At 50.4% G+C, this 15,496-nt stretch overlaps 6 protein-coding genes across 6 annotated transcripts; 4 read left to right on the plus strand and 2 right to left on the minus strand.

The window, feature by feature from the left end:
- Positions 1-47: 47 nt before the first annotated feature.
- HUT1 (UDP-galactose transporter HUT1) lies at positions 48-1,412 on the minus strand (the record flags this gene model as incomplete). The annotated part of the gene is made up of 2 exons (XM_026757788.1): positions 48-1,119; positions 1,183-1,412. The coding sequence occupies 2 exons, from the start codon at positions 1,410-1,412 to the stop codon at positions 48-50; spliced, it is 1,302 nt and encodes a 433-aa protein (XP_026614860.1).
- A 544-nt stretch (positions 1,413-1,956) lies between these two features.
- On the plus strand, positions 1,957-2,613 carry CDV56_104360 (uncharacterized protein; the record flags this gene model as incomplete). The annotated part of the gene is made up of 1 exon (XM_026757979.1): positions 1,957-2,613. One exon carries the CDS (start codon positions 1,957-1,959, stop codon positions 2,611-2,613), a length of 657 nt encoding a protein of 218 aa, XP_026614861.1.
- A 341-nt stretch (positions 2,614-2,954) lies between these two features.
- On the minus strand, positions 2,955-7,441 carry CDV56_104459 (putative transcription factor SipA3; the record flags this gene model as incomplete). The annotated part of the gene is made up of 6 exons (XM_026758078.1): positions 2,955-3,925; positions 3,986-4,207; positions 4,265-4,351; positions 4,403-6,902; positions 6,966-7,329; positions 7,386-7,441. 6 exons carry the CDS (start codon positions 7,439-7,441, stop codon positions 2,955-2,957), a joined length of 4,200 nt encoding a protein of 1,399 aa, XP_026614862.1.
- Positions 7,442-8,375: 934 nt separating this feature from the next.
- Positions 8,376-9,806, plus strand: CDV56_104921 (KRI1 family protein; the record flags this gene model as incomplete). The annotated part of the gene is made up of 1 exon (XM_026758540.1): positions 8,376-9,806. The coding sequence occupies one exon, from the start codon at positions 8,376-8,378 to the stop codon at positions 9,804-9,806; it is 1,431 nt and encodes a 476-aa protein (XP_026614863.1).
- Positions 9,807-11,764: 1,958 nt separating this feature from the next.
- Positions 11,765-13,298, plus strand: CDV56_105188 (putative mitochondrial ADP,ATP carrier protein (Ant); the record flags this gene model as incomplete). Its single annotated transcript, XM_026758807.1, has 5 exons — positions 11,765-11,815; positions 12,017-12,038; positions 12,142-12,218; positions 12,430-12,675; positions 12,735-13,298. The coding sequence occupies 5 exons, from the start codon at positions 11,765-11,767 to the stop codon at positions 13,296-13,298; spliced, it is 960 nt and encodes a 319-aa protein (XP_026614864.1).
- A 443-nt stretch (positions 13,299-13,741) lies between these two features.
- CDV56_105347 (uncharacterized protein) lies at positions 13,742-14,527 on the plus strand (the record flags this gene model as incomplete). Its single annotated transcript, XM_026758966.1, has 1 exon — positions 13,742-14,527. The coding sequence occupies one exon, from the start codon at positions 13,742-13,744 to the stop codon at positions 14,525-14,527; it is 786 nt and encodes a 261-aa protein (XP_026614865.1).
- Positions 14,528-15,496: the final 969 nt, after the last annotated feature.

Consider the following 15,496-nt stretch of genomic DNA (forward strand, 5'->3'; position numbering starts at 1 on the left):
ATCATGTATGTATATATGTACAATGAACGTCGAACGGATCAAACACTCTACTCCTTCTTTCCAGCTAATGCCTTCGCCCGTTCTTTGGCTTGCTTCTCCCGCCTCTGCACCACGGCTTCAGCCCCGATGCCGCCGAATACCAGGCCGATGCCGAGCCACTGGCCTGCGGACAACGAGTGTCCAAACCAGAACACGCTCAACAGCATGGTGAGCATCTTGCGCGTGACGGTCACGGTCACAAGAAGCAAAGACGAGAAGCGAGAAAGCGTATAGAAAATAAAAAGCTGGCCGACGGCCCCGCAGGCGGCAAACCCGAGTACGTTCTTCAGCACCTCTGGGTGTCGTGAGAGGAAGGAAATGGCGGATGCTAGCTCGGTCTCGGTGGCAGGTGGAATGGGGATGGGGAGAAGATCATGCAAGACGCCGGTGGAGGACAGATGCGGCATGACAAGCAAGTAGGTGGTGGTCAGGACCGTCGAAAGGACGTTCTGCGCTACCATCATCTGCGGTCCCGTGAAGCGCGTGTATATTTGCGGAGAGCTAAAGACATGGTCTTGGGTCGTGTTTGTGAGGCCGTCCAGAAGAAGGTTGATGGAAAGCAGGAAGATTCCATACAGAGATGAGCCGGACTGGTTCTTCGCTGCCGATGCAGCTACCTTTTTGCTGGTTCCCGGGTGGTGAAGGGTGAAAGTTGCGACTCCAAGGGTAACCAGCAAGACAACGCCGTACTTATACAACGGATATCTCTTGCGGAAGATAGTCAAGTGAAGGAACATCACAGGCAGAAGTTTGCATGATTTGGCGAGAATAAAGGTCAAATAGTCGATGTGCGCAAGACTGGCATATCCAAAGGGCGACGCCAGCGACGAGGAGATGCTGACCAGGAGCAAAGGGAAGAGAATCTTGCGAGTCGGGAAAATGGACGGGACCTTCTTGCCCGCCGGCGTCGAGAAATAGAGGTAGAGGAAACCGGTGATCGCAGCAAAGGTGGATTGTATTGTGTTGAGAACGATCGAGAAGGTGAAGCGCTCTGTTGGCGGGTTTGGTTCTGCAGCAGTTGGAGGACGGACTGGGAAGTTGACTGTGGTGATAGCCTCTTGAAGGACGCCCCATGACAGACTTCGAAAGTGTTAGACACTGTATACGGAAAGGATAATCATGCGCTGGAGACGATACACTTACAACGATGCATAAATTCCCAGGACACAGATCGCAAGCTGCATCAACCCCGGAGTCTCCAGGGGAGCTTCAAGCGCTTGACCTTTGGACGAGGCAGATCCATTTGCGGTAACAGGCTTCTGAGCGCTACCATTCTGTTGCGTAGACATTGACTCGGATTCTTCAGGCACAAGGTGCATCAATTCAGAAGAAGTGGCCCGTTGTAAAGGCACTGCCTGTTTTTGGCGTGCCATGAGGGCAATTTGGATATGTGTACAGAATGACGGAATGGGAGGATGAATGAAATATAATGAATCATGTGAGATATAGGTCAATGCCAGTAACACCTTCGCTTGGAACAAGACTCAAAGTCATAAAAGGAGCTGATGAACCCAAAAAAGGAAAAAAGAATATCAGGGGACGGATCGCAGACTCATTTCGAAACCTCAGGCCGATGATGCCATGTGTTCTGTTCTTCTTTTGCCAAAAACGCGTTGCGCGGAATTTCGGCGCGATCGCCCTAAATTTTTCCCTCTCCGCCTGCAAGACGCCAACTATTCAGCCCCGCAGGTCATGCTATAATTATCACTTTCTTTATCGAGTATCATTAAGATATGACCATTTTGTATCTAAGAGGATAGATACAGTTCATTGAGAGTAAGCAGTGACCATCAATTGCCCATCAGTGGCTATCTAACCCTCCACAACCTCCACAGACTGATAAGAGTCGTTATCTAGGATCAAGACCACTAGTCTCTGCTACAACATCCACACGAGACAAACTCCCAGCAGCTCACTATGCCAACAGTACTCACATCGACACCCAAAGCTCCAGAGCCCTCGGCCCTCACCACCCTCTTGGCCTCCACCTCCTCCTCCTCGAGCCCTCACTCCGCAACCGCGATCCAAGTCCTCCACAACCTTCAACATCAGCATCTCTGGACCTCTCTCCAAATCCATGACTTGCAAGCACCCAATTTCTCTGTCTCGTCGACGTCGACCTCACCATCTATAGACCAGCTTTCCAGCTCACCCTCCTTTCTGATCTCCGGCATCCCGCCCCACAGAATCTATACGCATCCAGACGAGCAGCTATTCATGCTCGAGAGGGGTCTTCGCGAAGACGACATCGAGCTGGAACGTATGTTCGTTGTTCCCACCGCTCATGGACAATCATGGAGTCTGCGCAAAATGGCCGCCGTGTTCGATGCGCTTCCCGAGGACGAGGAAGAGTCGCACGCTCAGTCATTAGATGATGCCAAGGAATCTGGTAATAATGCCGAGAAGGCGGCGAAGCTGACAGAGTACTATGAGTACAGGCGAAAGGCTCGCTTCGCAAAAGACTGGGGTGGGAAGAGACTTCTCTTGGCCATGGTTGATCGAAGCAGGGGTGGTGATGGTACCGTGGTGTACTATGTCGTCCAGGAGGGTGCTGTGAAACCAAGACAGAATTAAATGAGGCTGTGACGACCGTAAAACTCGCGTACAGGGACACGGAATCTGGCTGGTACCGACAGTATCCATGGCTACGCTTGAAATTTGTCCCACGAGACAGCAGCACACTGCCTAGCATTCCACAAACCATTCGAAGTCGCTTCAAGCTCGTATCATCAGAGCTATATACACAGCAGAGAGCCGGACTGCGAACATATACACAAATCCCCAACTCGATCCAATTCAATAAGACAAAGATTACCGCCAACATCCGATCAAATAATGGGGTATCGTTCAAAACTTATCGATCCGTCCGGAGTAAACAAAACGAACAAGCAACCCCTATGTGCTTTCTAAATACCTTATACAACACCACTCCTCTCAATCTGCTCCTGTTCCATCTGGCAACTGGTACAGTACTTATCGTACCACTGCTGAACGTCGCCCGCAAGGTCGGCGAAAACAGTTTGACTTGCTTGGTCAACCTGTATGTTGAATCCGTCATCCTCCTTATCCTTCCCGAGAAGTTTTTCGACTTGGTGACAGCGTCTCAATTCCTGCCGAAGCCATCGCTCCCACTCGCCTTGAATGACCTCCTTTTCGATGCTGTTCACTACCCGGAGTGCCACTAACAAGTTGTGTCTATACATAGCGAGTCGCTCCCGGGTCCGATGGATCCGTTTCGCTGCACTCCGTGTCACTGAGTCTCGAGGACCTGAAGCGCCAAAGGAAAGGGCTGTTCCGTCGTCGCTCACTGTCTGCTGGTAGAACGTAGAGAAACATTTGCTCATGTTGTTGCTGGCTTGGCCGACAGTTGCATTAGCAATCGCCTCGTCGATATCCCTCATATAGATGGCTTTGCTCATCACATGGTCGGGACCGACCCCAAGACGAGCCATGAAGTTTCCCACGTTCCTCTCGTGCCACCAGTCATAAGAGTATCGAGAAGTGAAGAGCCCGTTCATCAAAGCGCTGGAGATCAGCAGAGCTAGAATAACCATGTTTGCATTCGTGGTTTTCCAGACCCAGCGAAGGAGGGCGAAAGTCCAAATCAGTATGGACGAAACGGCGCTCTCAAGGAAGGAAAGAAGCGTCTCGAGTAAGAGTTGAGATAAGGTTCTCTGACGCCGAGGCTTCCGAGGTTCAAGTTTCAGAACTGATTCGCTGGACGAAAATTGAGATGTATGTTGTTGGCGTCCGATGTGACCGAATATGGTAATGGCCTTTTTTGTTCGGCTATGGACGCCTAATTTTCGCACCTGGTCGCTGACAAGATCAACAAGGTCCAGAGCATCTTGCTCTAGGTCATCCGTTGCTTGCTTGTCGATGATTCCTGGAAACAACTTAGCGATTGTGCATGAAAATTGGCTCGCAGTGCTAATGAACCACTTACTCTGGAGTCCATGAGGGGACCCAAGCCACTCCACTTTCGTGTATACTGCAAGCTTGCTCTTTCCCTTCGCGATGAATGTAATCACAATCTTGCTCACCAACCTGAACGAGCGCTTAAAAGGTAGGTGCCATGGAGTCCGCTTGTCAGTCACTACGTAGCACAAATGATCGTTGAGAACATCAATGATTTGGTAATCGGAAATCGTTTTGCCCTGAGTGCGTCCTACATGAAGGCGATCGTCAGTCACCTTGCCAGACGGTGATGGGTAGAGATGCGTACCAAGCAAGTCAGTTGTCTCGATCTGATACTCAAAGTCACGTCGCAAATGGCGAGATGCGTTTCTGATCCACGGTCCTTGTTTGATATCTTTCATATCGGTCAGCCAAAGGTTACCCTAGTCATCTGTGTGGAACGAACCTCGCGATCTTCTTTCGTGCAGAAGGAGTTGCCAAACAGCACTCTTGTCGCCGAAGAGGATATGGAATATCGCCTTTGGACTAATATCGAATATCTTCTCTGCGGCGAGGTGGAGGTTGCCCTGGGGAACATATTGGACAGGTTGTGTTGGCAACCGGAACTTTGGCGCATTTTTGCCATGGTTGCCGTTCTTTGAATGCAGATCCAAGTCATAGTCGATGTAAATCGGTCGGCGGAGATCCTTTTGCTGTCCGGCAGCAATGTTGTCCTCCTCGATACCGTTCCTGTCGTCCGAAACAGCCGCATCTTCCCGGCTATTCAGGCTAGGGCTACGGTTCCTTGTGTCGGTCTCCATCCTGATCAGAGCCTTGAAAATTGCTTCCAACCCCATGGGCTCAACAGCTGTTGAATCTTGGATCAAGAAATTCAGTCGTCTTTGAAGAAGTCTTAGAGGCTCAAGGAATGTTTTCACCGTGATTCGTCCAGGAGTATCCTCACCAAGAGGCGGGATAGTATGAAGGAATAAGAAATCGCAGTCTCTGCCGGGTGCAGCGGTCACTTCCTTGATGCTTTCCAGCGAGACACTTGTGGTTAAAACTAATCCAAAATAATGGCTGTAAAAATATATGCTGCGAGTCGTAACGTATGCCCTTCCAGGAAATTCTTGCTGATCATTGGGATTCCATGTGGCTCGGAAAACCATGACCAAAGGCTCCTCTCTCTTGACGTCAGGGAAAAGCAGGCGAAATTGAGCATCCTGAGGCCGAAGTTGCTCGGGGTAGTAACTGGGATACTCATGCGAAATACCCAGAATCGCCCTCTGGACCTTCAACGCATCCCCGTCAAGACTAACAGTCTGCCTATGGCGAGGGCCAGACTTCTGCTGCTTGGATGCTGCGGTGCCGTTGGTCAAATCTGCGTCAGATGATTGCGGTTGCTTTGACGAATCAGTCACTGGAGTTGATGGTTGTTGTCCGACAGAAGTTTCCTCGCCGGCCCCTGCAAGCTGCGCATCACGTTCGCGTTCGAGTCGGTTCATGAAGCCCCAGTTGGAACTACCCCACAGGTTGGCCATCATACCGCTAGGCATCCCACCTGTCTTGTCGGCTTGCCCCAATCCAATACCTCGTTCATTGCTCACGATTACAGCGGCTTTGCTCATACTGGTAGGGGCGGGTGGATTCGCCAAGGTGGAAGGCGCGAGTGTCGTAGGAGGAAGGCTGCGGTTTGTCAAACTGCGACTTCTGTTCCCGTCAGTATCGGTCCCGCCTACTGAGAGACCGTTACTGTGCCCAAACGCGCTATGGCTGGCAGAAATCAGGCCTGCGATACCGCCACCTGCACCGGGTAGAGATATAGATGGTGGGACAGCATTATTGTTGGACTTGCGGTGAAGATCCAATTTCTGAATGAGTCGAGAAGTGTGTTCTCGCGCGGAACTCTCGGGATCCAAACCAGTCATACGCCTAGGGCTGCCGAGATCGCTGCTGTTCCGAAAGGCCGATGGGTCCCGGTCTGGAACAGACAACCCTCCGCTACGATCCGATGATCCATGCTCATCATTTGCGTGCGGCGTGAGCGAGTCGGCCGGATCAGCAGCAAATTCAGGTGCTGGAGGCTGAGAGATTGCAAAGGCTGGATCTTGCACAGTAACCTGTCCAGAAACCGAGACGTCGGTGCTTGTCGGGTTTTCCAGCGCTTTTCGTTTAGCTGCCTCAAAAGCAGCAATCCATTCCGTGAGATCCTTCTGAGTCTCGGCCTGCAATATTATGGTGTTGCTCTTGGTCTTCACTTCGAAGCAGAATCTTCGTTCTTCTTGAAAAGCAGGCCGTATACTGCACAATAGCACACCTATCCGCTCACTTTCTTCAACTCCGCCAGTTCGGGAACCCTGCACGAGGCAGCCAAAGATACCGTTCTTCAAAAACGCCCATCGTCTCACCCAAACGGTACGTGTTGGTTTGCCTGACAATGTTCGCAGATAAACCCAGCCTTGCTTCTCGGGCCGTGCTTCCTTGGTCATGTTCAGATCCGACAGAGGGCGAGAGCCCAGATACGGGACGGTGGATACTGAATAGTCTTCCAGCTCGCGAGACGGCCGGGCAGCCAGCTCTGCAGCGTCTTCAATCTGCTTTCTGGCGGAAAGGAGCTCACGCTTTGAGAACTTCTCGCTGCCCTCCATTTCATGGATCCAGCCTTTTATGCGATCCATCTCTTGGCCCCATTTGGCAAACGATGCACCATTGTTATTATGGAGAGCCTTGAATTCCCTCCACTGGTCGAAGGAGACCCGGACTAACAGCCGATCGAGCGAGTTTCGTATTTGGGGCGCTTGCACCGAAAAATCCATCGACGCTTTCAGGTAGGCTTTGCGGGCTTCGTGGAGCTGGAAAGCATCTTCCCTCAGGGATGAAGGTTCTTTTGATTTTGACTGTGAAGAATATCTAGATAGAAGGTAATCGTATTGCTTTTGCGCTTGTTCGAGGGTGCGACGAGTCTCCTGTAGCAGGGTAAGATGACGTTCCTCTCATGCTTTCAAAAGGGGCCGGGACACTCCGTTTACCTTGAAACTCCGTAGATCGTCGTGGACGAAGGCTTTTATAGGCTCTGATACAAACGATTCCATTTTCTTCGCAGTGGCGATTAAACCATTCCACAGATCTTTCGAGCTCTCACCACACCTGCTCATTGCTTGTATGGTATAATCATGGTCGAGGACAGCTTCGGAGACGATGAGGGGGTTCGAAGAATACGCCAGAAAGGTATTCACCGCATTTTCTATTGTCGCGAGCTCCGCGACGAGCTTCGAAGCGGCCTTTGCATAACCATCCAGCCATCTTTCAAGGTAATCAATTTGATCGGAGAAATGAAGTGTGGTGGCCCGGAAAGTCGGGGAATCGAGAGCAGCCTCTTTCAATCCAACGGGCCTGTACCGACATAATCAGGTTAGCATTACATTGACAAATCGCTCATCTGAACTTACACCACACTAATAAGCTTCCCAGCTTGGGACAATGCGTTCTGCGGCTGAGTCGACATCTAGTGAATATCCCGGGCCATACATTCGATACAGATAGGGGTAATGGTGAGAGAGATCGAAAAGTATGACCCCAAATATTGAAAGCAACGACTTAGAGGGCCATTCATAGGAGTAAATATACACGCGAGCAAAAGTAACAGTTATGTTGAGAGGAGGGCTTTGGAACTCTCTCTTCAAGCCATCCGGGGTCAAACTGCCCATCCATGATTTAATTGGCTACGTCAGTGCTCCGTTGTCGTGGCCTGCGTTCTGAGGCAACACTGGGCGGATCGCAGGCGGTGAGCACCGAATGAATATTTTTTTTCTCTTTTTCTGCCAACGACTCCAACTTTTTCCAATTGAGGAGCGTCGCACAAGTCTGCTGAATTGGCGGCTCTCAGAGCAGTTGTCTACTCCTGGCTCTTTTTTATTTGATTCGGGCAAAAATGGAACCTCCAGCGAAGAAACCACGCAAGCTTCTTGACGATGACAGCTCCAGCGATTCGGGAGACGAATCTGGCGGAGTTCCCATCACCAATCAGTCGGAGCCTGCATTCAAGATCAACGAAGACTATGCCCGTCGTTTTGAACACAACAAGAAGCGAGAAGAGTTGCAGAAATGTAAGTCTGCGTTGCTTGGAATTATACTTCTTCGGCGACACCAGTCTAATGATTGTTTTAGTGGAATCAAAATTAGGAAAGACTTCAGCGCTCGGGAAACGCCGTGATCGCGACGAGGATGGCTCCGACGATTCGGAAGAGTCATCGTCGGATGAAGAAGAAGATGAAGATGGGGAATTGGTGACCCCGGCCGTCGATGCAGAAATTATGGCGACACTGAACGCAATTCGATCAAAAGATCCTCGTGTCTACGACAAGGACGCCAAATTCTATACAGCCCTCGAAGAGGAAGAGGATTCAAACACAGGGAATATAGAGAAAAAGCAAAAGCCCATGACGCTTCAAGACTACCATCGGCAAAATCTTCTTAGTGGTGCTCATCTGGAAGAGGACGATAGCTCCGATGCTCCGAAGACCTACGCTCAGGAACAAGAGGAGTTGAAAAATGCTATTGTTAAAGAGATGCACGCCGCCGCTGATCAGGACGACTTGGACGTTGACGAGGATAAGGATGAGGATGGAGGATTTCTAATTCCGAAATCGACTACCAAGTCAGCCTCGGAACCGAAGGAGGAAATCAAGCTGGACGTTGAGAATGCGGACAAGGACCCTGAGACTTTCCTTTCGAACTTTCTGTCTTCCAGGGCATGGATTCCAGCTGGTAGATCTGAGCTGCAGCCCTTCGAGTCTGACGATGAGGAGGAGGAGGAGCGGGCGGAAGTCTTTGAGGAGGCATACAACTTCCGCTTTGAAGACCCTAGCAAGCTGAACGCGACCCTGTTGACCCACGCTCGTGATAAGACCAACCAACAGTCTGTTCGCAGAGAGGAAAAGAGCGCCAGAAAGAAGCAGCGTGAGGCTGAGCGCATGCGGAAGGAGAAAGAAAAGAAGCAACGGGAATCTGAAAAGAATCGTCTTCGCAAATTGAAGATGGAAGAACTTCAGGAGAGGGTCAATAGGATCAAGGAAGTCGCTGGCTTCCGCGCATCTCAGTTCACCGATGAGGACTGGGCTCAATTCCTGGATGATGCTTGGGACGATGACAAGTGGGAAAAGGAGATGCAGAAACGCTTTGGCGAGGACTACTACGCCGAGGAAGACGTCGCTGGTAGTGATGGCGAGGGCAAGGGCAAGAAGAAGCGTCCAAAGAAGCCTACATGGGATGATGATATTGATATCAAAGATCTGGTGCCCGATTTTGATGAGGAGGAACCCAAGCCGGCATTGGAGGATTCCGATGTCGAGATGGAGGATGGAGGTGCCGAGGATGATGCTGAAGACACGAACAAGAAGAGTAAAGCTCAAGAGAGGCGGGATCAGAAGCGGGAAGCCCGCAAGGAGCGGCTTCGCATTGAGGAGGCAATCGATCGCAACCTGGATCTCGACATTGCTCTTCTACCTGGCGCCACCAAGAAGAACACGACTCGCTTCCGCTACCGCGAAACCTCGCCTCAAAGCTTCGGATTGACTGCGCGGGACATCCTGATGGCTGATGATGCACAGCTGAATCAGTTTGCGGGTCTGAAGAAGCTCGCTTCCTTCCGTGACCCCGAGAAGAAACGCAAGGACCAGAAGAAACTCGGCAAGAAGGCTCGTCTGAGGCAATGGCGCAAGGAGACCTTTGGCAATGAGGAGGGTCCTGTCTTCAGCTTCGGCAATGAAAAGCCTGCGGGTAACGCGGAGCAAGCAGACGATGGAGACAAAGTCGATATTCGGGAAGGGGAGCCTAGGAGGATGAAGAGAAAGAGGTCCAAGAAGCATTGATCGCTGGCTTTTGTTCGAGCTGATTCTTGTCTTGTAAATACCACTTGCAGTTGCTGGGAAATAGCTTGTTTATAATGAACATATATCATGAGGTTCAACGGCTTCTCGTTTTCCGTCGATCTCTCAGGCATGATCCCTTCTCAGCGGAATTGTAACAACGGTGGCATCTTCGACTAGTCTGGATGATCTGGTCCTTGCTACATATCGAGGTGGCTACTGGCTTTTGACTATTGGAGTCTCGAGTTGAGGCACCCGATACTACACTTGAGCCGTAAATATCATACTCTGTGGCTCTTCGTACAATCTCTTGACTGGCACAGTATGAGGCAAATACAAGAAGATATCGTTACTTATCAGGGGACCCGCTACAGGAGAAAATTGAACTGCATATGGAGTATAGTGATAGATCGATCATAGATAGCAGACATACATGTTCTCAGCCTGGTAGAGAGGTATGGTAGAATACCCCCATGTTTTGTGGGTCTTTCCACTCTCTTTCAAGTTTCAACGGCAACTAAGAAAACAGCCTAGCTGGAAAGAAAGCAATGGGCGCAAAAGACCTGAGAAATCTGAAACTCATTGGAAAGGTATTTCGGAAACATCATTTTTAATAGGGACCTTCCGCTAGACATCTGGCATCTACTGGACAATCGCTGTACCGTCGCGACATCGATTTTCGTACGTCGAGAAATGATAGACTAGTCAAGTAGCTTTGACCTCCCGAAACATAGTGGATGCTACCGAACCGGTCATATACAGTAGTAGGTACACCGTACACCGTACACGGACCGTCCTGTCAAAATTTCAGCGTACGTGAGAGCAGTTTCTTCAGACGAATTGGATCGATCTCATTGCTAAGAATTGTTTTTGACGGATGGACGTATGAGATGCTTGTTGAGTGAATTCGCCAGCCCAATTGTAGGGTACGCAATTGACATTGCTTGATAACTAGGAAAGATGTTGAATATAGATATACGGAGTAGTAGTATGTCCCAGAGCATCCGCGGCACTCAGGGCCGAAACGTAGCCAAGCATATGACCGGCGTGACAGACAAATCCAGGAATTCCTTGCCTTGCAGTGTTGATTGATAGCTATCTACTCCGTAGGGAATCCGGACTTTGAAGTCTGCCATATCTTCTACCGCATTTACAGAATCTGCAAAGACTGACAGGGTGGCTACCTAGGTGGCTAGGAAGTTTTGCCATCGGATACTCGGGACAAGAGCAAGAATAGAATCCTTGAGCCTTGAGCCTTGAGCCTTTAGCCTAGGAGATACGTTCCCCGTGTGGATGCTGGCTGACTGTGGGTGACTGGGCGGAGGCTCTCCTCTGCGGGTTACGGTTGGCTCGGTCACGGGGAAACAGGTAGAGTACATAGAAGATATCAATCAAACAAAAACATTCGTTCCATCTTGAGTAGTTGAAATTATTGGTCAAGCCTGTCACAAGAAGAGTATCGTCGTTATATATAGACCCTAATAAATCATGAAGAATCTGTGCAGAACAGTCATCGAGACCGAGTGACAGATATTATTACTCCGTAGATACTGTGTTATTGTTGCTCTGGTCGATCGGGAATTATCGGCTCTCGTTGCCTGGGCCAGCGTTAGCGCCCGGTTCCGAATTTTCCTTTTTTTTTTTTCTCCCCCTTCTTTTTCTCTTTCGCTGGCCGTTTGTCCGCTGGCAAAAAAGAAAAAAAAGGAAAAAAATTGCTGCGAAATTTTTTTACGCTTGAGGCCAGCAAACCAGAATTTTCCAAGAGCGTCCTAGCGGCTCCACTCGCTTCCTCCCGCTTACAAGAGCCCTTCGCTCGCTATTTTTCTTTCCTCCCTTCCCCTTCCCTTTCCCTTCCTCTTTTTTCTCTTCCCATCCTCTTTGAAGTGTCCTGTTCTTTTTTGACACTCAACCCCATCTCCTCTCTTCGTCTTTCTTAGTTTTCGTCCTTTACAGCCGTCAACATGGCCAAGGGTGACGTTAACCAGGTCGAGAAGTCCGTCTTCGGCATGCCCGTAAGTTGCTATTGCAATCCTGTTTTTTGGCAACAACCGGTCAGCATCGGTCAAGGTCTTGAAATGATGGCAATGATGGGAATTGAGCTCGATGAAGTGGAAGATCATTGCCATCATCTTTGGGAACTCGACTCGATGTTTTCGACATGGTTTGGCCCTTGAAGTCGGGGAAACAACTCGCTGACAGAATTTTCATCACAGGGATTCGTCGTCGACTTCCTGAGTATGTGCCATCTAAATCAATCCCAATGATTGTTTAATCTTCAACAATCATCAATTTGCGACAACGGGGTCAATTTATCGAGCTTTTACTGACCATTTCCCAGTGGGTGGTGTTTCCGCTGCCGTCTCCAAGACTGCTGCTGCCCCCATCGAGCGTATCAAGCTCCTTGTCCAGAACCAGGTTGGTTACCCATCTTCGCTTCCGAATCAGCAGTCCAGATGGCTGCCGCTCTGCGAGAAAACAATTCGGACAGAGCGAAGCTTTGCAATGACTTCCGATATTTCTGTCGCCATGATCCAGGACGATCGGATGGTCGCAGAACTTGCCCTTTTACGAATTTGGCCGACAACAATGTGCTCAGTTAGAACGCGACTAATGCCCTTCACTACAGGATGAGATGATCCGTGCTGGCCGTCTCGACCGCAAGTACAACGGTATCGTCGACTGCTTCCGTCGTACCGCTCAGGCTGAGGGTGTCATGTCCCTGTGGCGTGGTAACACCGCCAACGTCATCCGTTACTTCCCTACCCAGGCTCTGAACTTCGCTTTCCGTGACACCTACAAGTCGATGTTCGCCTACAAGAAGGAGCGTGATGGATACGCCAAGTGGATGATGGGTAACCTTGCCTCCGGTGGTGTACGTATATCCTCAGCATGTCTCCTGAAGAGATGACTCGGAGCTAACGAACTATCCAGGCTGCTGGTGCCACTTCCCTCCTCTTCGTCTACTCCCTCGACTACGCTCGTACCCGTCTTGCCAACGACGCCAAGTCCGCCAAGGGTGGTGGTGAGCGTCAGTTCAACGGTCTCGTTGATGTCTACCGTAAGACCCTCGCTTCCGACGGTATTGCCGGTCTCTACCGTGGTTTCGGTCCCTCCGTTCTTGGTATTGTTGTCTACCGTGGTCTGTACTTCGGCATGTACGACTCCATCAAGCCTGTTGTCCTGGTTGGTTCTCTTGAGGGTAGCTTCCTTGCTTCCTTCCTGCTCGGCTGGACTGTCACCACTGGTGCTGGTATTGCTTCTTACCCTCTTGACACCATCCGTCGTCGTATGATGATGACCTCCGGTGAGGCCGTCAAGTACAAGTCCTCCATGGATGCTGCTCGCCAGATCATCGCCAAGGAGGGTGTCAAGTCTCTCTTCAAGGGTGCTGGTGCTAACATCCTCCGTGGTGTTGCTGGTGCTGGTGTCCTGTCCATCTACGACCAGGTTCAGCTCATCCTCTTCGGCAAGAAGTTCAAGGGTGGCTCTGGCTAAACGATTGATTAACTTCGAATCGTTTTCTTCGATCCGGCTTTACAGGGGAAGGGGTTGGTCAGTGCCAGGCGTAACTGCCTGAAACTGTACGCTACTGTGGATGGTGATAGAAAATATGCTCCAAGAAGGGTATCGGGAGTCTTGAGCATAAAGCAGTGTGATATTTCCTCGTGTACCCGTTGTACTTTACTGCCTGCAAGCTTTTTCTTTTTCTCAATGTGTACTTCTTTCCGGTACGAAAACTGGTTTTTGTTTTTGGGGTTGCCTCCTTGACATTGCCTCTGTAGGTGAAAATTTTCCTCCTCGTAAACACATCACGTGTGCTTGACCACGTGATATGGATGGGTCTCATGACGTTGGTCGGTGCAGCTATCCCTTGAGACATGGGAACTTGTCTTCCGGATGAAGTTGTCAGTGCTTTGTGTTTACAATACCATCCTAACATGACTACAACCGCGCTTCCTGACGCGACTGCCCCGAAGCAGGAAGAACCAGCTCCATCCGAACCTGCATCTATGTCGGCCACCGCAACAGCACCTCCATACTCTCCGATCTACGCCACTGCGCAGGCTCAAGCAGGAAGCATCACAACCATGCCTGCGCCGACTGCACCAACGACATCTGGAAGTGACGGATCTCCTCTACCCACACCGACCGAAACCATAGCCACCCCTGCCACGAGCACAAATACCTCGCCTCCACCCCCTCAACCTGGGGCTCGTCCCAACCCAGGAATTCCAGCACCAACGGCAGCGCCAGCTCCATCCTCAGCTCCAGTCCCCGGCCCCGTCCCTGGCCCTGGTCCCCAGCAGGCTCACCCGCAACCGCAACTGCAACCAACGCCTACCGCTGCAGCCACAAGCGCAACTACAGCTCCGACGAACCCCATCCCTAGCTACGGCTACAGCTACGGACTCACCCACCCACCACAGCAACAACAATTTCATACACAACCACACCCACACCCAAACTCAACGAGCACACCCTACGCCTCGCTGTACCAGCCTCCCACCGCCACGACCACCACCACCGTCTCCTCCTCGCAACTCCCCTTCTACCAGACCCAGGGCCCAGGCACGGGCGCGCGCACCGACGAGCTCGACGCCAGCCAAGAAGGCGGGTCCGGGTTCCTGGCAAGCGCCAGGTCCTGGATGGCGAGTGCGGGGACGAAGCTTGCGGAGGTGGAGGCCGAGGTGTGGAGGAGGATTAACGAGGCTCATGATAGGTAGATGGAGCTACCATCTTCTCCGTATCTGTTCGTTGTGTATTGATTTATGTTGGGATTGGTCTGTTTCTGTTTCTGTTTCTGTTTCTGTTTCTGTTTCTGTTTCTGTTTCTGTTTCTGTTTCTGGATCTGGATCTGGATCTGGTCTCGGGCGATTGTTTTGGATTGGGATGGCATAGGGGGAGGATTGGGCTAGGGCTGGGTGGCGTTTATTGTTTATACCTTGACATGAATCAGGTTTGGTGGTTGGATTGGCATGGGATGGGAGATGGCTCTGTTTGAGGATTTGTATATGCGGATTGTGTCTCTTAGGCTGAGGACCTGGGTTCCCATCGAATCGAGCATGTGCATCAAGACAGTCTTGACTTGTTTCCGGTCATATTGATGAATTAACCACCATGAGTAAATAGGTATATCTTCGGCTGACAGGGTGAGGTGGACTACTAATGCCCAAAATAGACTATGATCACATAATTGGACAATCTATCATGCCAAAGGCAACGATTTCTTATTTCTGTTTGTTGTATACTATAGGTATTGTTATATACTGGTGGAACTTGCCTGAGAGTAGACCACCAGGAACATGCAGATCTGCAAAGTCATCAAACTGAATGTACAGCCGACCAAGAGATTAAGTGGAGAATTGAGGATCCGTCTTGCGCCAGGCACATGCACAGATAAATGAAAATGGGAGCAGCATGGGATAAATAGACTGCAAACCCCAGATGTATCGATATGCAAAGGTGAAAGCTGAGCATGCATGCGCTCCAGCTTGGTATTAAAAGGGAGTAAAACCATCAAACCCATACCCAGAAACTCCGTGAACCCGATCCCTGTGAATTCCAGATCCCAATGCATTAAAAGACCATTCGATCGAGCCAGTCAGACCGTGGGGTGCCGTGTTGTTGAATATCTGGCAACCTGATTTTCGAGAGCATGTCATAAAGAATCGTAAAAAGTCAAGAGGTCCATA

The sequence above is a fragment of the Aspergillus thermomutatus genome, assembly GCF_002237265.1.
Source record: "Aspergillus thermomutatus strain HMR AF 39 chromosome Unknown NODE_82, whole genome shotgun sequence".
In the NCBI taxonomy this organism is placed as follows: Eukaryota; Fungi; Ascomycota; class Eurotiomycetes; order Eurotiales; family Aspergillaceae; genus Aspergillus; species Aspergillus thermomutatus.